General features: G+C 54.2%; 1 protein-coding gene across 3 annotated transcripts in view; it reads right to left on the minus strand.

The window, feature by feature from the left end:
* TRIM62 (tripartite motif containing 62) overlaps positions 1 to 20,985 on the minus strand; it is a 31,538-nt gene extending 10,553 nt beyond the window's left edge. The window contains exons 1-5 of one of the 3 annotated variants that reach the window (XM_045476580.1): positions 20,871 to 20,985; positions 19,902 to 20,335; positions 7,811 to 7,906; positions 2,704 to 2,960; positions 1,761 to 1,876 (exon numbers count right to left, since the gene is read on the minus strand). In XM_045476580.1, the coding sequence (XP_045332536.1) occupies positions 1,761 to 1,876; positions 2,704 to 2,960; positions 7,811 to 7,906; positions 19,902 to 20,309 (877 nt within the window). In that variant the 5' untranslated portion in view covers positions 20,310 to 20,335; positions 20,871 to 20,985. Of the gene's footprint in view, positions 1 to 1,760; positions 1,877 to 2,703; positions 2,961 to 7,810; positions 7,907 to 15,165; positions 15,235 to 19,901 lie in introns of those variants that run through there. The other 2 variants (XM_045476579.1, XM_045476581.1) reach the window with 2 other exon arrangements.
* Between the last annotated feature and the right edge of the window lie 1,004 nt (positions 20,986 to 21,989).

A 21,989-nucleotide genomic window follows, 5' to 3' on the forward strand; every position in this document is an offset into this window, starting at 1 on the left:
TCCCCCAAAGCTCTTGTCACTGAAGACCTCCATGTTGCCAGAGAACAGTCAGTTCCGGGTTCTCTCACTTGGCTTAGCGGCCTTTGTTGCCATTAGCCACTCTCTACTTGGCTTCCAGGACTCACCCAGGTTCCCCTCCCACTTCTCTGGCTGCTCCTTCCTGGTCCTCTTGGCTGGGTCTCCCTCCTGTCCCTAACCTCTAGGAGTGCCCCAGGGCTCCAAAGTTTAGAGTGACTTCATCTCTCTTCTCTCCACTCTCACTTTCTAGGTGATCTCACCTAGGCTCATCAAATACTGTCCACGCGATGCCGACACTGCCCTGACCCTTGTCCTGTACTGCACATGTCATCCCAACTGCCTTCTCTACACCTGCACTTAGACATCTCATCGGTACTGCAGACCTCACACGCTTACAGCTCTGTCCTTTCAGGCACCTCAGCCCAAATCGCTGTAGTTTCCTTGTCTTCTTTCTCTCCCATTCATTAGCAAATCCTGTCGGCTCTCCCTTCAGAATATATCTTAAATCTGATCACTCCTTTCTACCTCCACTGCCATCACCCTGCTCCAAGCCACCATCACCTCGCAGTATTGTGGTAGCCTCCTATCCAGTTTCCCAGCCTCCACCCTCCATCCCCTTCAGTCCAGTCCCAACCCAGCAGCAAGAGGGAGCCGCTAGGAAGTTAAGCTCACGTCACTGCCTGTCCCCAAACCCCCCAACGGCCCCCATCTCACTCAGCGTGAAATCTGAAGTTCTCACGCTGGCCTGTAGGCCCTCACGGGCTGGCCACTGCTGCCTCCCTGACCTCCTCACCTCTACTCTCTTCTACTCTAGCCACATGAGTCTCCTCACTGTTCCTTGTACATGTCAGGCTTGCTCCGCCTCAGGGCCTTTGTACTTGCCATCCCCACCGCCAGGAACCCTCTTCCCTCAGAAACCTGCATGGATCACTCTCCTTCTTCCTTCAGGCCTTTACTTCTTTTTTTTTTTTTTTTTTCAGTATTTATTTATTTTTGAGAGAAAGTCAGGGAAGTGAGAGAGAGAAAGAATGGGCAGAGAGAGAGAGGGAGAGAGAGAGAATCCCAAGCAGGCTCCGCACTGTCAGTGCAGAGCTCAATGTGGGACTCAGCTCCACAAACTGAGATCCCGACCTGAGCTGAAATCAAGAGTCAGACGCCCAACTGAGTGAGCCTCCCAGCTGCCCCCAGGCCTTTACTTCTACGCTTCCTTGGTCCTCCACCTAAAATCTCTATCCTACCTCAACATCCCCTCGCTCCCTTCCTTATCTTTTATCCTTATCTAATGAACTATGGATTTTACTTATTTACTTTTATTTTCTCTCTCCTTATGATGTAAGATCCACAAAGGCAGGGACCTTTTGCCTATGTTGCTCACGGCTACATCTCCAACACTTAGACTAGCACCTGGTGTGAAGTAGGGGGTTTGATATGTGCTGAATGTATAGGATGGATGAATGAACTGTCCAACGCCTCAGTCTCTTCATCTGGAGAATGGATACACTAATGGAACCGACCTCATGGTTGTATGAGGACTCAGTGAGCTGAGTGATTACGCAGGTGCCCAGCACGAGCCCTGGAACAGAGTAGGTGCTCAGCAAGAAACTCTTCTCATCCCTCTGCCCTGCCCCCAGGCTGTGATTAGAGCAGGCAGCTGGGCTGGGATGTAACCCCCCTTAGCTCCTGCCCAGGATAACCCTTGTCTCTTCGTTGGCCCTGTTGGTAACTGGCAGGAAGGGCCTTACCTGGGTGGATGTCCTGGAACAGGGACTTCCAGATGGTGTACTGCAGGGGGCCTGTGTACTTGGAGGTCGGGAAGTCTTCGTAAGTCAGATTGGTCTCATGGATTTTCCCTTTAAGCCTGGAAGGAAAGCAGGAGAGCAGGCTGCATTGGGGGCCGGATTTCTGTCCCAACACATGGGGGGCCCCACAGCCACCTTCAGGGCAGCTGACAGGGAGCAAGGCCATGTATTTAAAGTCTGCCAGCCCCAGGTTCAAGTGCCTGCTTGCGCCACTTCCTACCTCTCCTAGCCTCAGTTTCCTTATCTTTCAAATGGGTGCTATGATAGCACCTGCCTCCTAGGCTTGTGGTGAGGATTACATGGCGTCATGTATGTACAATGCTTATCACCGTGCTTGGCTCACGGTCAACACCAAATACGTGACGTTGCCTGTCAGTATTGATCATCAACAGACCAATAATTAAGTGTTATTATTTCTAATGGTGGTGATGGGACAAGAGAGACCTGGAGTTGAATCCTGGCCCTGTCATATACTAGATGAGGGGCCTCGGCCAATTGACGTAGCTTCTCTGTGCCTGTTTCTTCTACATGTGTGAAATGGAGATGACAGCAAGGGAGCTAATAGGATTATAATAATATAAATATTCTTTATTATCAATAATATCAATGTTATTATAGAGACTATAATATATACTTGTACTATAACATAAATAACATTGTACTGTAAGTAATATTCTATGATTCTACTCATCACATATAGAACAATAGAAACACATAAAGCCTTAGACCAGGCTCTGGCACACAGCCAATGCCCCGTAACTGTCTGATGAAGATGTGAGTGAATGAATTCTCTGCCAACCACCCCATCTGCCTCCAGGGCCATCTCCCCACACAGGCTGGGGACGGGATGCCCGTCTGGGGAAGGCAGCCGGTGGCGGGCACGTACCGCTCGGACAGGGAGGCCACCCCAGCCAGGAAGGTGTGTCGGTCGGTTTCGGCCAGCCGCTCCTGCAGGATCTGGGCCCCCTCCTGCACCTTGCGCAGCTGCTGGCTGTAACGCTGAACTTTCTGCTCAATGTCGGTTAGCGTGCGGGCCGTGTCGGCCTCCAGCTCCTCCAGCATGGCCTTCTGCCGCTCGCGCAGTAGCCGGTGCAGCCGCTCGAAGGCCTCACCGATGGTGGTCCGCAAGCTTTTGGTGGAAGACTGTGGGGACAGTCATCAGGGGTTATGCCAGGGGGAGCAGATGGGGTGACCCCTGGGAGAGAGGAGGAAACCGAGAGCCTTGGCACGGCGAGAGGAAAGGGCGGGGAAGGGCACACTCCGTGGTGGGAACAGCACCTGTTAAAGTGCAATGGCATGTCAGGCTGGCATGGCCGGGGATGGCACACACTTCCACGTGCCCATCAGGACACTCATGAAGTGCTCTGGGTGAGACACTGAGGCTTGCACTAGAGGGGCTGCGGGCTTGAAAGACATTTGGGGGCAGTCTCTTTAGCCCTGGTGACTGACAGGATGGCTGTAGGGGTACAGGAAAGAAAGGCGTGAGGATGATGCCCAGATTTCTGGCTTGGGGGTGGGAGGGACAGAGAAGCTGGGGAGAACAGGGTGGCAGGAAAAGACGCTGAGTTCAGTCCAGGATACAGTGAGGTCTTTCTTTAAAAAAAAAAAAAAAAAAAAAAAAAAAAAAATCACTCAGGGGTGCCTGGTTGGCTTAGTCAGTACAGCATAAGACTCTTGATCTCAGGGTCGTGAGTTCAAGCCCCATGTTGGGCATGGAGTCTTAAAAACAAACAAACAAACAATAAAATTAAAATTAAAAAAAATCACGCATGGGGTTCAAGCAAAGACGACAAGGAGATCACGGATGGCAGAGAGCTTTATAAACGGCAATGTGCCGGGCAAACCTTGGCGGTCGCTCATCCTTGAGACCCCCTGGCTGAAAAACAAGAGCTGGAGGCGAAAGCCATGATCACAGGAGGCAAGACTGGACTTGCACATTTCTCTGTTCCCGCGGGCATTGGCAGGCCCAGGAGGGGCCTGAGCGGTGCAGGGCGCGGGCTTTGGTAGCCGCCAGCCTGGGTGAGAATCCCAGCTCTGGGTCTCTGGCTGTGGAAACATCGGTTGCCTAATGTCTCTGAGCCTGTTTTCTTCTCTGTGAAAGGGGTAACGCAACCACGTCGCAGGGTTCTGGTGAAGACTAAGCGAGGGCACGTTCACAAAATGCACGCCATTGTCTGAAGTGCAGAAAAGAGCCTGGCTATTAAAGGGGATCCATTCTAACAGGCACACCCTAAAAGTCTTCCCTGAGAGATGGCTTCTGAGCTGGGGCCCGAAGGAGGGGCAGGATGTCAACCGGGGGTGCGGGGAGCAGCCGGAGTCAGGACAACACGGGGTACAGAAGTGTGGCCGGGCAGCAGCAGCGTGTGGGACCTGCCTCTGCAATTTTACTTTGTGGGATTCTGGCTGGGAGTTCACAGAGTCAGAGACCCCGCTGTGTTCAGTGCCCAGGGCTCTGTGGGAGGTTCAACAAAGGCTCAATTAGGGCCAGTTCCCTCCTGTCGCGGCAGCAGGAAGAAGTGCTGGCAGTGGGCCAGCCTCCCCGCGCATGCCCACCCAGAGCGCCAGGCAGACAAAGGGGGCGGGGGAGAAGCTGGGGATGAACAGCCAGGCTGCTTGTGGCCTCCCTGAGCCCCTTCCTGCACCCTGAGGCTTCTCTGCGGGTCACGGCGGGGGTGACGGGGCCTGCCCTTCCTGCATCATCTGCTGCTGCCCTCCAAGGACCCCCAAATCCCACAGCCACCCTTTCCGGCTCCTTCTCAACCCCTCTATGACAGTGTTTGGTGCACTGGCCCCCCTCTACCGGCGGCAGGTTCTGGTTTGCCTCCACCTCTATGGCTGCTCTCTCTGGGCCAGCTCCTTCCATTCTCACCTACATGGCCTCCTTCCTGTTTGACCCCATGGCTTTGAGGATGGCTCCCGTGTCCTTATCCATGGTCTTGAGTGTCTCCTGAGCACCACATTCATCCTTCCACCTGCCTCAACTACACATACTCCTGGGATCCCACAGCCCATCCAACTCTATCGGTCCGCAAGTCAACTCTGGGTCTTTGGCAACAAATTCACTGCCAGAGTGATCCTTCTGATGTGCAAAGTGGGTCAAAGCCAATGTTGTGTTTAGGAACATTTCTTGGCTCCTTGATAACTAGTAAAACACTCGATTCCTTAGCCTGGCATTCAGAGTCCTCAATCTGACCCCAGCTCACCTCTCTAGTGCCACTGCATTGTAATTACACCTGCCTAGAATGGGCCCCACCCCCAACAAACTCTTTATTCAACAGGCAAACTCCTACTCATCCTGCAAGACCCAGCTTGAAAGCTACCTCCTCGGTGACATCCTCCCTAACTTTTTCAGGCAGTTAAATAGTTAAATGTCTCCAGAGCATTTTGTAAATATTCCTAATACACAGTCTCACATTTTATGTGGCTCCAGCTAGTGGATGAACCCCCCGGGGGTAGGAATGACGTCTTTTTCAGCCTTGCGCTTCCTGTGCCCATCCCAGGGCCTGGCACAGGCTGGCAGTCAGAACCTGCTTGAGAGGTGAAGGGGGAAGAGTCTTGCCAAAAGTTGCTCTGCAGAGGTGAGTGCAGACTCTTCTTTTTAGGGTACGGGCCAGTGTCTCCAGGACGAAAGAAGATGGGTAGGAAAAGGGAGACAGGCAGGGAGAGGTCAGCTCAAAAGAAGAACATCGGAGTGACAGCCAGCCACCACACGTGATTCAAGGCTGTCCCTGAAAGGTCCTCCCCCCTCCCAGCCTACCTGTCCTATTGACCACAAAGCCATAGATCTTGCTGAGGACATCCTAGCACACGCCTGGAATATGCCAGAACTAGGTTCTGACAAAACTGGACAGTAAGCTGCCAACTAGCCGCTTACTAGCTGTGATGCCTTAGGCTTGTTCCTCAACCTCTCTGTGCCTCAGTTTCTTGCCAATAAAATGGAGATAACATTCCTCCATCAAAAGTTGCCTCCCCCCCAACCCCCCGCACACACTCACTTGTCCTACAACTACTTATTGTGTGTGGGAGGCACTGTGCTAGGTTCTGGGGAGTCCTGCTGTCATAGAGATGACATTCCGTGGGGTTCAGTGAAACAATGAATGGGAAACACAATTACCCGCACAGAGAAAGGTTCCACTCAACCGGTGTGCCCCGTTTATTCTAGTTTCTTTCTAGGGCAGAGCCACCCCCACCCCACCCCCAGTCCCTTTGGTGCTGTGGCTGGGAAAGTAGCCCCTACCCCAGCCCACCACATCCCTGGGAATCCACTGGGGCTTGGAGGAATTGGGGCTGCTTCAGAAAGATACCCTGCCAAGAATGCGTCACTTGGTCAGGACCGACCAAAGAAAACACTGGGCCTGGGGAGGGAGATCAGACAGGCCCTCAGGCTGGGCCACTGGAGGGGCAAGCTCTGCAGGAAAGCCGAGTCAGGCACCAGGTGAAATATGACCTCCAAAGCATCCATAGGCATTTCTTGTATAAACACCCCAGTCCAGACAGGAAGCAGGGCTGGGGGAACTGGAGGGGGAGCTGGCCCCACAGGACCCCCCAGAGGTAGACAGATGGACAGGAAAGCAGGGGAGGAAAAGGTCAGTGGAGAAAAACAATGGGGAGTGGAGAGAAGAGATTGCTGGGGGGAAAACCAGACCATAATATTTCGCTCTCATTCACACAGAGGCTTCCATTAGCTTCTCTTCACCTGAGAGGTGCTGAACCACCGGACAGATGGGGAAACTGAGGCTGTGGGAGGCAAATAGGCTAGAGTCCTCTAACTGTTCTCATCTGTTGCCTGCTGAGGGTCCTGCCGGCAGGCAGTCCAGAATGTTCTCTGAAGAAATGTTTGTCATGACCTTCCCAAGACCCCACACGGGTTGGTGGCCAAGCCGAGGCACAGATCTGGATCTCCAATGGCCTCTCCGGGCCCCAGGCTGACCCCTCAGAGGCCCAGAAAATTCCTAAGGCTCTGCTCCAGCTGCTGCCGGCAGCTGCATCCCTACTAGTGAGTGGGGCCAGGCTGAAATCACTGTAGAGGTTAGCAGCCGGGCCTGGGCCCTCAGTTTTTGGTCCCAGAAAGGGCAGAAATCAAAGCAAGCCTTGTCCCGTTGGCGAGACATCTGTGGGGGGAACTCAGAGGGAGCCCACGGGATCTAGAACTTCAGGGCTGCGAAGACCTTGGCAGAGTCTCCATTGTACAGATGGGAAGACTGGGGGCCCAGAAGAGTATGCAGTTTAGCCAAAGTCACACAGTGAGTTAGTGGCTGGATCAGAATCCAGGGCCTCCTTCTCAGGTCAAGAAGAAGCCTTTCTTTTCAAACCACCGCAGCCAGAGACTAGAGGGTTTGGCCCACTGTGCGAGTTTAAGAGGGGGGATGATACAAAGGCTGGGTCACAAATCATCAGGAGGGCTTCGAGGGCACATACTCAGGGTTGGCTCCTCTGGCAATGGGCCAGCGTGGTTTTGTTTTTTTAATATTTATTTACTTGAGAGAGAGAGACTGATCACAAGCGGGGGAGGGGTAGAGAGAGACGGAGACACAGAATCCGAAGCCCCATTTGGGGCTCAAGCCCACTCACCATGAGATCACGACCTCAACCCAAGTGGGAGGCTTAACCAACTGAGCCACCCAGGTGCCCCTGGGTGGGCGTGTTTAATAAGGCGAGAGGAAAAAGAGACCAGGTACATTCTCCCAGCCCTGCAGGACTGGGAGTTCTCCTGAGGGTCCCTGGTCCCACCTCACCTTCCACCCAGGGCAGGAAGGGAGAAAGAGCCCCACCCTTAAAGCCAGGCACCAGCCCAAATCATTGCCCTCAGTCCTGGGAATGGGTCCTGTCCCGTTTACATTCAGGTGAGCCCCAGCCTCCGTTCCACACCCCCCACCCCAGCCCCTCTCAGAATACGTTCGGAACCTTTACGCCCCGCCCCCTCTTCCTAGACGGCCCCGCCCCACGCCCCGCCCACCCCGCAGGACCCGCCCCTGCGCCCAGGCCTGGCTCACCTTGGTTTCTGCCAACTGTCGCTTGAGCAGCTGCAGCGCCTCCGTGTGCTCCCGCTCGCTGTCCTGAAGGGCCTGAAGCTGCTCCTTCAGCTCCCTCTGGAACAACACGAGGCGGGGATGGGTGACCCAGAGCCGGGGCCGACCGCCGTCGCGCTCCCCAGACCTGGCCCAACATCCTCCTCCCCGCACAGCTCAGTAACCCCCAAGTCTCCCAATATCCAGGCTGCTTTCATCTTCCCATCTCTCATCTGGAGTTTTGCAACAGCCGCCTCCCTAGCCATCCTAGGAGCTTGTGGTCTTCCTGTCTCCAACCCGCCTCCACATACATTCTGCCCCAGCCTGATTTGCCGGCAGACACTTCCTGCTTAGAATCCTTCCGTGGGTACCAAGGCCCGCTGTTACGGCTAACGCGTCCAGTGTGGGCTAGGCCCTGTCCTCAGTCCTTTGCTTGCATTGGGTCATTTAATCCTCGGAATGACACAGAGGTAGGCACTATTAGCCCCATTTTTTTGACGTTAAAATTGGTACAGAGAGGTCAAGAAACTGGCCTGAAAGCATGCAGCTAAGCAGGTAAGGGTAAAGCCATAATTGGAACTCAAGCAGTCTGGTTCTGGAGACCATCATCTCGAGATGAGGTGACACGTCTTCCATAGTGATGACGCCCGTGACAAACAGCGACAAAAAATCCATAAAACACAACATCTCGAAACTTCAGATAAGGACAGGATCAGCAGTACTGACTTTTCCTTTGCCTCAGGTTCCAGGATAGCTCAGCACGACACTGCTAGTGATCTGGTTTTTTGTTTAAAATGTTGATATTTTGTTCAACATGGGGCTTTTTGCTTTCATGTTGATTTTTTAAAAATTGCATTAAGTCTTCTCCATCTCGATCACTGAGTTTGGGGGTGACGGCTTCAATGTCGCGCCTCACGCTAGTCCCACGGCTGTCTCCACCGCCCTTCTCCCCTCACTCCCATCCGGCCAAAGCGGCCTTCTTCCTGCTGCTCCATGGTAGGCTGGTCTCAGCCTCCTGACTCGGCCCTTGCTACCTCCTCTGGCCAGTGCACTCTACTCAGATTTTCTGGTGCCCATCCCTTTGTGTCATTAACATAACAGCTCAGAGGCCGCCTCCTCAGAGAGGTCTTGCCTGGCCACCCCACGTACAGCATCATCCCCTACACCCACATCCTGTTATGTGGTCTTCCTAGCACTTTCTGCTGCCCAAGATGCTTTTGCTCACTTATTCGACAGTGTGTTACTGCTCGTCTCCTCCACAGAATGTGACTGTCATGAGGGCAGGAGTCTTGTCCAGCTTGTTGTATCCCCGGTGTTTGGAAGAGTTTTCAGCACACAGTAGGGCCTCAATACATATTTGTCAAATAAATGAATGTGGTTTGAGGTGCGCATCCCCAGTACAGGTCCAGCTGTCTGCATTTATTGGGCATTTAGCCCATTGTATCGTAACTAGTCCTCCTGTCTGTCCCTAGTGCATCCCCATATTAGCCCAAGTCCAACGGGGGGGGGGGGGCCTTACCATTCCCCGCTCTATTACCCTCTGCGTGCATCAACAGCCGGACACTAAGACGGGGCTCAAGGAAGTTTGCTTTGTGGAAGAAAGCCTCTGAGCAGGGCCCAGTTTTCCCAGTCACCTTGCACTGCGAGCGATGCCAGGGAGCTGACTTACCTGTTCACCCTCACCTCCCTCCCACTCACTCAGCTCATTGCCCTCAGAAAACATCTAGTCCGAATAATTTTACAGACTAGGTAGCAACATGGGAAGATGATGATCATGATGCCTCTCTTGGGGCGCCTGGGTGGCGCAGTCGGTTAAGCGTCCGACTTCAGCCAGGTCACGATCTCACGGTCCGTGAGTTCGAGCCCCGCGTCGGGCTCTGGGCTGATGGCTCAGAGCCTGGAGCCTGCTTCCGATTCTGTGTCTCCCTCTCTCTCTGCCCCTCCCCCGTTCATGCTCTGTCTCTCTCTGTCCCAAAAATAAAATAAACGTTGAAAATAAATAAATAAATAAATAAATAAATAAATAAATAAAGGAAGAATGCAGAAAACAAAATTACCTTTGCTTCCTATCCCTTATTCACGTGACAAATATTTGAGCAACTGCTATATCCAGGCACTGTTGAGGCACGGGGGATACAGCAAAGAACAAGACAGACAGTCCATGCCCACAGGGCTCCTCCGGTGTAGCGGGGGAGAGAGATAATTAGCAAGGGAAATAACAAAACAACCAGGTAATTAAGGATTATGGTCTGTGCTCTAGAGAAAATAAAGCAGCGTGGGACGGCGGGGCGGTGGGGGGCAGGGGGGAGTTGGGGTAGGGTGGTCAGGGAAGGCTTTTCTCCTCTGAGCTGCCACCTGAGATGACACACAGTCACAGGGTGAGGAAGAGCCAGCCTCGGAAACAGGAGTTGGACAGGAAGCCAGGAGCGGCCTGGGCTGTGATGGCAGAAAGCTCACACAGAACATAATGGCTGGCACTCGGGTAAAGACGGAAGTCGCAAGCTGAAACCAGAGGGGTAGGAGGAGGAAGGAGTCTGGGTCCCTGATGACTGTGGGGTGCACTGCTCAGCGATGAGCTAGGAAGCTGCCCCCCCCCAAAAAAAAAGCCCCTGATTTACAGTGTTGGCCAATTTCTGTGGTGTAAATACTCCCACCAAAGCCGATTTCAAGGGATCAATGTGAGGTCACCAGGCACAGTCAGCTCACAGGCACTAGAGCAAGCTGGCTCCAGCACACCGCTGCCCCGGGGGCCTTTCCTCCAGGCACATTTTATGGGAGAGAGAAGCACAAGAGAGAAGCAGCGTACCATCTAATTGCAGCTGCTGAGTCAGGTGTCTGTTACGAATGGCCAAGAGTCATTCCTAACAGGTCCATGCGCATCTGAGTCATTGGAGCAGACAAATCTCATTCACCTAAGTGCGAAGAATGATCGCTCCTTGGGCCCTTCCTGACAGCCCCGGATCTGGCCGGCTTGGGATGTGGCTAACACGCAGATAATCGGAGGGATGAGCCGGGTACGCCGATCCCCTGCCTTGGTGTCCTCATGGGTTCACTTAAGACTCGGGTCCACATGAGACTCAGCTCCCCAAGTGGCTTCTCAGAGTCTCAGAAAACTGCTCTGGAGGCAGAGTTGCTCACATTGCTGAGGGCACCCCAGGAACTTGGACAAATCACTCCCTGCTTCCAGGGCTGAGGAACAAGGGGAACAGGCCTGCCCCTTCCTCCTGGACCCCAGGACAACGGAACGCTCCTTTGCCCATTCCAAACCCATGCGGAGGCCTCCTTGGGCCCACATGGTGCTGTGTCAGCAACAGGCAGAGGGATGAGGGACAAGTCCCAACCCATGATGCCTCAGGAGGGTGCACATGAGTTGGGGGAAGACAGGGACACACACATTACCATGACAGAGAATGCTGGAATAGTTAGGAGAGACCAAACTTGCTGCTCTTCTCATGGGCCCATCTCAGTGAAGGCCGCCCCCACCCCCACTGCCATCCAAGCGAGAAATGAAGGTGTCATCCTTGCCACTGTCCACCAACCGATGCGATCAGTCATCAGGTTTGGCTTGCAATCTGTTCTCTCCTCTCTACACCCACTGTGTCTGCTTTGGTTTTCACCCCTGCTTTTCTAGACTGTGACCCTAGGCTCTTCTCTGCCCCTGCATTCTCCAAGTGCCCCTGGAGTGACTGCTATAAGGGACAGATCTGTCCATGCTTCTCCCCCATACCCCACTGCAGGATTTCCATGTTGTCTGGGAAGACGGGCACAAAGCCCGAGCATGGCACTCAAGGCCTTCACCACTGGCTCCAACTTCTTCTCCAGCCTTATCTCTCAGTCTTCTCCTGCACTGTCCAATACAGCAGCCACTTGCCACGTGTAGCTATTAAAATGAAAATGATTTGAAATTACATAAACCTGAAACTCAGTTCCTCAGTTGCACGGAGGTATTGGGTTGCCCATTTTCAAGTGCTCAATAGCCACATGTCACCAGTGGCTACTGTCTCAGCACAGATGCGGAGCACCAGGAACCATCTGGCCAAACCCTCTGGATTTCTTTAACAGGAAACTGAGGTCCGAGGAAAAGGACTGACTGACCCACGGCCACACAGCTTGACAGAGGAGAACCAACCAGAAAACTGACTGCCAGCAGAAGTGAGACAGAAAACAGGAAGCTGTTGATAAACTCGAGTGGTAGGACTATAGCTCTGGAGAAGGGCAGAGGCGAGGTTTGGGCTCACGGGGCACAGGTCACCTAATTCTCACAACAACCTCATGAGGTTCGTGCCTTTATCATCTCTGTCTCACGGAGGGGGAAATAGAGGCGCACAGAGGTCAGACAGCCTGCCTAAGGTCACATGGCCCCATTTCCAAATCTGTAAAGTGCAACTTCATACCAGTGCCGGCTCCGTGGTCGGGAGGATTAGGTCACTTAATTCATAACCTGACAGGACGCACAGGATGTACTCAGTCACTCTTCATTGTTGTCACTCTCATCATAATCATCCCAATTACATGTGAAATAGGGAGTCAGAACCGGCAGAGCGGCCAGCAGAGGGTTTATTTCTGATGGAAAGCCCAGGGAAGATGGACGGATGGGCAGGGTTCCTTCAGATCTCCTGGGTGGGGCCTGAGCATCCCAGGTGGAGAGACTAGTCGGGTAGGGGCACCCCTGGTGGTGTGCAGGAAGTCGGGGGGGGGCAGTTGGGGATGATGGGAGCTAGGTATGGACAGGTGGGTGGAGTCACGAGCTAGAAAGGCCAGCGGGGCTCGCTGGGGCCCGAGTAGGAGGTGAAGGAGCCCTTGAGGGTCAGCTTGGGGGAGGTGGACTCTGAAGGCCCCATCAGAGCAGGGGGGAGTCAGGAGGGACAAACGTCAGAGGGCAGAGCCACATCTCTGTACCCCTTCCACTGGACAGGGAGCAGAGTCAGGGCTGGTGGACAATTATGCAAATGTCAGCTGAGAGGCTCTGGGCTCCCATAGGTTTGGAGAGGCCAGGACTGGGGCAGCAACTGTGGGGAGGATAGAGAGCCAGGGCTCATATGCTCCCAAGGCCAGACCTCCCCTCCCGTGGGGTCACTCCAGCCTAGAAAACAAAGCTGCTGCCAGAAGCCGTCTCCTGTCGGCTTCAGGGACCTTTCTCACCCCTGTCACACAGCCGAGCTGCCCAGTGGAGACAACATGAGCTCTGGCATCAGAAAAACCTGAAGTTTGAATCCCGGCTGTGTGACCTCAGGCAGATCACCTCTCCACTCTCAGGGCCCACTTCTCAGAGCCTAATATGTAAAATGGGGATCAGAGCCACCCGGCCAGGGTGGTGTCAGCACAAGCAGGTGCCCAGGCCCCTCCCCTCCTCTGAGCTCCGGTATTGCTGCCTCTCCTGCTGTGACCCAAGGACACCAGAAATCTTAACATGGCAAACTGAACTTGCCTCTCCTTTTTCCTCTCCCCCATCCCTCCCCTATGCCTAGAACCCCTGATGCTCTCGTTCTCCTGACAGCTCTGAACTCTTGTATGTCCTCTCTCTTTGAGCTCCGGCCCTCCCGGTCCAACCAACCAACCCAACCGACCGCAGTCTCTCTCAAGGCCTCCTGGCCTGCTCCTCCTGCCCCCAGGCTCTCCTAGTCCTCCAACTGCACACTGCCCATAATGCAGACCTGACCAGGCCCCAGCGGCCAGCTCAAACCTGTTCCTGGTTCCCTAGCATCTTGAGAACAAATCCAAGCTCCTTGGAGTGGGGGATGGTGGCCCGCTCCTTTCTGAGCCGGGCAAACCTCACTTTCCCATTCTGGCCTCGCCCCATACACCCTTCCCTCCAACCACAGCTAACCACCTGCTCGCCTCCGTGCCTGTCCCTGGTCTGAGACCCTGAGTCCGAGTTCCAGTTGCAGCCACACTTATTGGCATATATGTGGCAGCAGACCCAGTTTCTGAGCCTTGGTTTCCTCACTTGTTAACAGGACACTAAGACCCACCTCACAGGGTTGCTCTGATTAAGTGACCGTGCCAGCCAAAGCACTGAACCTGCCCCTGGCACTCTGCACCCAGGCGATGGTGGCCGTCGGTGTGTTTATTCCTTCTGTCTGTAATGTCTTCTCTGATCTCAGGACTCCGCTCAACTGTCAGCTTCAGAGAGGCCTGGACAACTCTCCGTGACAGCCAGAGGAGCCTGGGACGTGACCTCGAAGCTTATAGGCCTGTCTCCCAGAACCACAGAGGGGACAGCTCTCTCCTGGGCCCGGCATGGGGCCTGGCCCTCAGTTGCCCCCAGCAGGAGGGATGACGGGAGGAATTATTGAGTGCATCCCTGAATTCAAGATGGAACCCCTCTCCAAACCCTCCACACCCATCCCAAGTGTCCAAGCGGAGCTCCAAGTCCAGAGGGTAAATGATGCCGTGTAAATACTGGACTGAGTCTGGGGAGCAGTCAGTGTCCCCTTCTGTAAGGCAGGGAGAGGATGGAGCTGGGTGGTTTCTGAGGCCCTTCCCCACTCGGGTGCTCCCTGAGGCAGTTAGGATGTTGGTGAGGAGGGTGAGCTCTGAGCCAGACAGACCGGAGCCTGAGTCCCGGCTCGTGGCTCCCACTTGCGTCCGTCTTGCGTCCTCCCACACCCACTCCATCTTGGGCAAGTCACTGCCCCTCTCAGCTTCCATGTCTTCATCTGTGAAACGGTGCTTGGCCCCAGTCCCACACAAGGAGTAGGGAAAGGAAAAAGGAGTTGATGTCCATAATAGCACCTGGCACACAACAAGTGCCTGACGAACTTTGGCTAGTGGTTTTTTAGAGTTGTTCTTATTTCCATTGTTGTCACTCCCTACCAGATCCTTTGCTTTCTGTAAAATAAATGTGCTGCCCTCCCCCACCCCCGCCACCAATTCAAGTTTCTACACTGTGTGGCCTGTGCCTAGCCAAGGTGTCCTGGATGAACACAGCATTCCTGGAGGCCCACAGACACCTGTGAGGAGGGAAGCAGAGATGCCAACAGCAAGCCTTGGGTTTGACTCGCTGCCAGCCTCGCCCCGGTGGAGGCTGTTGTCTGTACATAAATCCTGTCCTCTCCTGGGAAAAGTAATGGCAGAGGCTGCTTCCCCAGGACACAAACACCCTGTCCACGGCACAAAATAAAGTGACTTGGCATCTGTTACCTGCTTGGGTAGACAGCAACTCTCTCTCCCTGTTTGCACGTCAAGTGGACGGTCTGGGTCTTACTCTCCCACAATGGGAAAGGATGAGAGAAGGCAGTACCTTCTGTTCAGCTGGAAGAAGCTGGAGCCAGGATTTGAACCCAGTCCCCTGACCCTGCTCTTTGTCCCCCTGTGGCTGCATCTCTGGGTCACCACGCCCAGCTTATCAGGGCTCCCATCCAAGGCTGATCCAGCACCGTCTCCTTTGGCATGACAGAGGCCTTGGGAAAGGCTCCAGTGGTCACATGAGGCCTGGAGGGGGTGGCTGGGACTGAATGCAATCCCTTCTCTGGAGGCATGGGAGCTGAGGTCTCAGGCCAGAGAGCCGGATGCACGTCTGACCAAGATGACATCCAGCCACCTGCCCTCGGTGCATCAGCTGGCACAGTGTCCTTAGCCTGACCCTGTGTTGACTACTTGAAATACAAAGACAGGCAGTGTCGGCGGGGGGGCGGGAGGCGGGGACAACTACCTGGCCCTCAGAGGCAGCTTGGAGGCCATGAGTGGCCCAGTCAGACTGGCTTCTAATCCTGCCTCTGCCATTTCCCAGCTGGGTGACTGAATGAGGCCCTGAATTCCTCTGAACCTGTTTCTTTATCTGTAAAAGCAGCAAATTACAGCACCCACCTGACAGGGTGTTTTGAAGATTAAATGAGGTAATATAACAAAAGCGCTTAGTATAGTCCCAGGCAGTGGGCTAGGGCCCAATGAGTATTGGCTGAGAAGCCCCAGACCCTTCTGAGATGGGGATCCCTCCCTCCCTTTTGCTCTGCGGTCTAGTGCTTAGCAGTGAAAAGAAAAAAAGGGGGGAACGCATGTACACATGTATACACACACTCACGTGCTATTCACACAATAAAAATTCTGAAGAATTACAAAGCAATCCTAATCATGCTTTTCCATAGGATGAGACTATGGGGGGACTTTAACTTTTACATTATATAACTCTGTTTATTGTGTTAATTTTACAATCAGATACAATAAAGATATCTAAAAATGGTTGTGTACTACTCTGTGCCAGGCACAGTATCAGGCACTTTTGATCCCTCACCCTTAGAACACCCTTCCCAGGAAGGCCATATTATCCCCATGTTATAGATGAGCAGGGGGAGGCTTAGAGAAGTGAAGTGACCTGACCAAGGACACATAGCTCATCAATGATGATGCCAGGATCTGACCCCAGTATTGGAATCAAGTTCAAAGCAATTCTTCTTGGCAGGTCAGGGAAAGCTTCACAGAGGACGTGATCTCTGAGCTGAGCCTCGAAAGCCGATTAGGGCTTCTCTAGGTCAGGGTTCTCAACCAGGGATGATTTTGACCCCAGGGGACATTTGATAAAGTCTGGAGACATCTTTGGTTGTCACAGCATGGTAGGGGGTGGGAGGATGGGGGGTGGGGAGTGCTACTGGCATCCAGTGGTTAGAGGCCAGGGATACTCCTACACATCCTGCAGTGCACAAGATTGCCTTGCACACAAAGACTTATCTGGCCCCAAATGTCAATAGTGCAGAGTATGACCTAACATGCTAGAGCTGTCATTTATTGAGTGCTTACTACGTGCTGAATGCAGTACTAAGTTCTTGCAAATGTCATCTTATTTAATCCATCCCCACTGCTGTCAATGAGGGATGGTAAATAACTTTTCTGAGTTTCCACTGCCAGAAAATGGTAGCACCAGGATTGAAGCTGCCCAAGTACAAAGCCAGAGTTCTTAACCTTTTTGCTCTGCTACCTCCAGGATTTATAATAAATGTAAAAGCTCCAGGCCAACCGCTAGGTGGGATGTGAGGAGAGTCCAGCTGAGCCCAGGCACAGCCTCCTCTGGCCTCTGGCCTTGGGCAAAGTCCCCTCCCTCCTCGGCCAGCCGTTTCTCCATCTGTCAAGTGAGGGCTGCACCAAAAGATCTCCAAGGCCCTGGCAGCTCTGAGTCAGTTAGTTTCCAGGAGAGGGGCCCAAGCCCTGGTTCTAGGAACCGTGGGACAGAACCACCAGCAGCTGGGAGAGGAGAGGGTATGCTGGGTAGGCTCAGCTTCATTCCCAGCAGACAAATAACTAATGAGCCCCACTTCCCCACAAGGAGAGAGAGGCAGGTGGGGTGGGAGTGGCCCAAACCTCCCCCAGGAGCTTACCTCTCCAGTGGGCAGGCATGTTTCTCTGCCACCTTCTTGCCAAGCCCAAAGGAGGCACCAAAGCAAGGCCTCCTTCTCTCGCAAGGAAGGCAGGTCTGGACACTTGCCCAGCTGGGTACATGAGTTCTCTCAGGTAGAAGGAGAAGGGATGGGAATGCATGCTGACCCAGCCCCCGCCCTGTGCCAAGCATTGCAAACAGCAGGCCCACCTCAGGTCAGCCTCCTAAAATCCTGGTAGGAAAGAATCACTGTGACCCCATTGTACCGGCCAGAGCATCAAGGCTTACATGAAGGGACTTGTCGAGTCACACACTGGCAGTGCTGAAGGAAGGTTTGGAACCCAAGACTATCTGACCGCAGGACAGTGCATACTAGAAGGTAGGTGAGTGGCCCTCCTGTTCTTTTCACCCAGGAGTAAAAGTGTTTCACTAACATTTGGAGAAAAGATATATTTAATTTCTCCTGCATTCCCCAGGACATGGAATGGACTGCAAAAAACCAAAACACAATAGTTCTGACTTCTTGGTTTGCAAACAGAGGAACCCAGGCTCAGAAGGCAGAGGGCTCTCCAGCGAGAAAGTCAGACAGAGAGAGGAGAGGCTGAGTGATGGAGGAGGGATCTGGCCTGGGGCAGGCTGAGCTTTCTAGTCTGGCTCTCATTGTCTGATAGTGTGGCTTTGGGGAAGTTACATTAACCTCTCCGGACCTCAGTCTCCATATCTATTATAAGGATGAGGTTGGACAGATAGTTTCAAACAGACTCCCTTCAAACCCCACAACCTGCACCAAGCCATGTCAAAGGTTCTCTCCTCCGTTTATGGGACCTCGCAGATGGAGAGGTGGGGCTACAAGGGCCTGGCACAAAAGACTCTGGAGGTGGAGTGCCCATGCCAGCCTGTGCAAGCTCCCAGAGCCCCCAACTCTTGCTCTCCATCCTCACAGAGCCAGACTGGGAGGGAGTCAGTAATGGTTTGGGGATGAAAGGAACAGGGCGGGGAGGGCGGTAAACATGGGACCATTTCTTCTAGGCCAAGGGTCATCCATGGGTATCTACTAAACGCAGGTTGACTTACAGAGACTTATGTACAAGCATAGGGGGAGGGGGCTTCCTACAACATAGGGGAAAGTAGTTATTTAATTCCTGCTTAAGCATCTCAAGGGTCAGGGAGCTCAGTCTCCGCCAGGTTAGCCCACTGCATATTCAAAAAATGTTTGAGTGAAAAATCTTCTGCTTCTAAAGGCTCCACAGTCTGGGCCAGCTCAGGCCAGAATTAGTCATTTATTATTCAAACTTTACTGATATGTACTGATGTGCCAGGCTTTGGGGCCATAGATATGATGAATAAGAGACTTCCCCTGCTCTTTGGGAATTGTGTGCTCGACTGGTCAAGGCCAAAGAAACGGGACTGCAGGATTGAAACAGTTTAGGTTGAGAAGATTCTAGGCTTCTAGGCTGAAATAAGCTTGGGTGCCATTTTATTAAACACAGTAAAATGGGTATGTTTGCTACAAGATTTCTCCAAAACCTTTAATATGCAAAAGGTACATGAAGAATCCTCCAAGGGAGGTAGAGATAATATACTATATTTTCCCAATATACCTGATTTTGGAACACTACTTTTTAAAACATCATACTTATTAACAGAAGATATTTACGGAAATGTAGCTCTAACGCAATTTTTTTTCCCTCTTTTGGCTGGGGGAGCTTGGGAAGGCTTATACAGAAAGGACATTTGAGCAGGGCTTTGAGAGTTGAATAGGAGTTGGTCTGTTTCGATGGGAAGGTTTGAGGGAGATCAGTTATAGTCTTAGGCTGACTGAACTCAGGTTACCCCTGCATATACTGTTTCATTTAGTCTTCAAAGGTCTTGATGAGGCCAAGGAGGTCATCAAAAGCTCGTGGAGACTCCTAGAGGTCCATCCCCCTCCCTTTTCTTGAATCACCTCACCTTAGGGTCTTATTTTCCAAATCTTGAGTCTTAAGTCCTGTTCCCACTGTCAACCTGGCCCCTGGTTTAAACCCAAAATAGTTCTTACAGTATCTGGACTTGATCCCATCTTTAACCCCTCAGACACCTTGGCCTAGACAAACTCATCCTCTCAGAAGTTTGGGGATGACCATAACTTAGGCTCTCTCTCAGATTTAACTCTGATTGCCCAGCACAATTTAGTCCTGGTACTGTCCCCTAAGGTCTTGGTGCACACCTGATTGAGTCTTGCCCCATTGTGCCCCAAGTCGGTCCCTCAGCTACTCCAAATAGTCCTGACCCATTCCCGGATGGCAGTCCCGCCCCCTGTCTAGCCCATTCCCATCTGTTTGTCCCGAAGCATTCATTTGTGGTCCCTGCTTCCAGGTCCAGGCCGCATGGGCCCTGACAGTGGCCCTGCTCTTGCCCAGCTCTGATCCTTCCCCGTCCCCAACCTTGCCCTGAGCCGGTACCTGGGCCAGCTCTGATCTCATTTGTCCCAGCCGTAACACTCTGTGGGTGACCTCTCCCCAACCACGGACCCACCCCCACTTAGAGTCTGTCTCAGACCCCTCCGGGTGCAGAGGGCCCTAGGCCCCGCCTCCAGCAGTCCGCCCTCTCGCCGCGGCCCCGCCCCGTTCCCGTCCCGTCCTAATTCTGATAGGGCCCTGACCCTGCCGGCGTCCCCGCCCCGTGACAATTCCGACTTGGCCCAGCCCTAACCCCGCCCCCGGCCCGGCCCTGGCCCCGCCCCCGGCCCCGCCCCCGCCCCCGCCCCCGGCCGGCCGGGCTGCTCACCTGCAACTCCTCGAAGGCATCATCGATGCCGGTGACCTGGTGCTGCTCGTGCAGCGCGGGCTCGTCGCAGAAGAAGCAGAGCAGCGCGCGGTCCGTGAGGCAGAAGAGCTTGACCTTGTCGTGCGCCTGGCAGGGTCGCGCGGCGCGGCGCGCGTTGAGGATGGCGTCCAACGGGAAGGCGCTGTAGCGCTCCACGATGTTGGCCAGCTTGAGGCTGGGCGCGAGCGCGGGCTCGGCGAACGTGCGCCGGCACTCGGGGCAGTCGCGGGCGCCCTGCGCCTCCTGCCTCACCCAGTGCTCGGTGATGCAGCGGCGGCAGAAGTAGTGCTCGCAGCCCAGGCTCACCGGGTCCTGGTAGATGCTCAGACAGATGGAGCAGAGCAGCTCGTCCTTGAGGCTGCACGCCATGGCGCTGGGGGCGGCGGAGAGGGGCCCTGAGATGCAGGGGGGGGGGGCTGCTGAGAGAGCGCGGCGCTGTCGGGGGCAGCACCGAGAGATGGGTGCGGGGAGCAGGTGGCGAGAGGCAGGAGTAACAGCCACAAGAGAAGGAAGGGGGCCTGTCCGGGAGGGAGGGGGGCACGCGAAGAAGAGGTGCAGGGTAGACACTAGCCGGCGTGCGAGTCCAGAAAGGTGGTCTCGAGGTAGTGGGTGACTCGGAGCGATGGGTGCTGGAGGGTGGGGGTCGTAGGTGTATGAGGGAAGGGGCTCTGTCAAGGAGGTTCTAGAGGAAAGGGCAGTCTGAAAGGGTGGGCACTGGGAGAAGAGGATCCAGGAGGGGGCGGAGGCCTTAGGGGGGCTGAAATCCCGGGATGGGTGCAGTGGGGGGAGGGGGAGAAGCTGGGATGGGGAATTCTGGGGAAGGGGGAAGCCAGCTGCACCGCGGCTGTGCGTGGCAGAGGAGAGGAGGGGTGCGAGCACGCTCAGCTGCCCGATCCCGGCCCCAAGACCCTGCCCGGCGTTGCCCCTTACCCTGCCGGCTCAGCGGCCACTGCTCCGGTCCGAGCGCAGCCTCTCAACCCGGAACCAGCCGTGCGCGAGCTGCCGGCGGCAGTGACTCCCTCCCCGCCCCCGCGGGCCGGGCCCGGGCGACTCCGCCCCTGCGGCGGGCGGGGGAGAGGAGAGGCGGGGCCAGGCCTCCAGCCTGCGGACCCCCTCCCCGCCCCCACTGTTCCCCTACTCCCCCGGGGACTGAAACCCAGCTGTTCCTTCAGGATCCGCTCACGGAACAAGAGGCACATCTCGCTTAGGGTCCCTGCGGCGGGTAAGGACAGCTGATTTAAGAGGATAACGAGTAAACAAGGAGCATCTTTCTGGATCATCGACTTGAAGATTTGGGAAAAATAATATGTTTTATTAAAACAAACAAGGATATGTCGTGTAATCTCTATAGAACACAACTTTTGCATAAAACGTAAAGATACACTCGAGAGAAATGCCCGGCTTGCTTAGAGCAAGTTCAACATTTCCTCTTCACTTTCTTAAGGAGTGCTTGGAGGAGCTGGCTACTGTCTGACCCAATGAGTTGCCTCCATTCAGCAAACATTTCCGGAGTGCTATATTTGTGTGTGTGTGTGTGTGTGTGTGTGCGCGCGCGCGCGCGCGCGCGCGCCGCGGGTGGGGGAGAGGGTGGAGCTGGAGAGAAGGAGAGAGTAATAGGAGACCTTATCTTGTATGCCAGATGGAGAGGGGATAAGGGATTTCTAGATAGAGGAGACAGCCTATGCAAAAGCACAGAGGCGTGAAAAGAGAGGCACTTTGAGGCAAGTGCAAGTAGTTCTGCAGTGTTGGGGTTGGGGAGGGGAAGGCAACGAGTGGAGGGTGTTGAGGGTCATGGTAAAGGGCTTCCTGAAGGCATTGAGCTTTCAAGTAGGGGCATGACTTGGTCTGAAGTAGGTGTCAAGGAGTCAAGGAGATGCCCGCAGCAAGGCGAAGAAGGCAGGGACGCTTTCTGATCTGTCTGCACATGCGCAGTGCTTGGCACACGGTAAAGGTGTGTAGCTGAATGACGGCAGTAAGATTGTCGACTGCAGGAAGAGAGACTGGCCCCAGTTAGGTCACTGTTGTCATAGTGCCTGCAGGAGACCTGAA

The sequence above is a fragment of the Leopardus geoffroyi genome, chromosome C1 (genome assembly GCF_018350155.1).
Source record: "Leopardus geoffroyi isolate Oge1 chromosome C1, O.geoffroyi_Oge1_pat1.0, whole genome shotgun sequence".
Classification (NCBI taxonomy): Eukaryota; Metazoa; Chordata; class Mammalia; order Carnivora; family Felidae; genus Leopardus; species Leopardus geoffroyi.